We start from the raw sequence: 451 nt of genomic DNA on the forward strand, positions 1-451 counted from the left end.
TCCCAGCTTTTGGCTGTCCTTGGAGTTAACAGGCACACACTCTGTTCCCTCTTCCCACAGCCAAACCCAACTCTCTCTGTGAGAACGGGCCCTGCCCTTACCTGTACAAGCTCCCAGGTTCGGCACAGCTGGGGTTCCAGAGCAGCTTCCCGAGGTAACTCTCCCACCCGGCAGGAAGCCCAGCTCGACACATTCCACCGGCCGCTGAGGACTGAACCGAGCTGAGCCCCAGCTGAGGGCAGAACTGGGCAGAAAAGGAGTAAAAAGTATTAATGCACCACCAACAAACTAAGTGAGACTAGTCTTTGCCTCATAACCCTGCACGGGGAAAAGCTTTGGGATTCCGAGGTAAACCCTGATACACCCAGAGAGCAACAGCCCCTCAGCCCCGCCACGGCTCCCCCCGGGGCTCCCCGGCAGGGAACGGGCTTACCCAGCCCCTCCCCGCAGC

The 451-nt window shown here is 59.4% G+C and overlaps 1 protein-coding gene across 1 annotated transcript in view; it reads right to left on the minus strand.

The window, feature by feature from the left end:
* Positions 1-310: 310 nt before the first annotated feature.
* Positions 311-451, minus strand: part of LOC114067991 (deleted in malignant brain tumors 1 protein-like) — a 6,332-nt gene continuing 6,191 nt past the window's right edge. The window contains 1 exon segment of the mRNA XM_027903797.1: positions 311-318. Coding sequence (XP_027759598.1) covers positions 311-318 — 8 coding nt within the window.

This window comes from Empidonax traillii, unplaced genomic scaffold (genome assembly GCF_003031625.1).
Source record: "Empidonax traillii isolate 1590-97213 ecotype Southwest subspecies unplaced genomic scaffold, ASM303162v1 scaffold992:size1346157, whole genome shotgun sequence".
In the NCBI taxonomy this organism is placed as follows: Eukaryota; Metazoa; Chordata; class Aves; order Passeriformes; family Tyrannidae; genus Empidonax; species Empidonax traillii.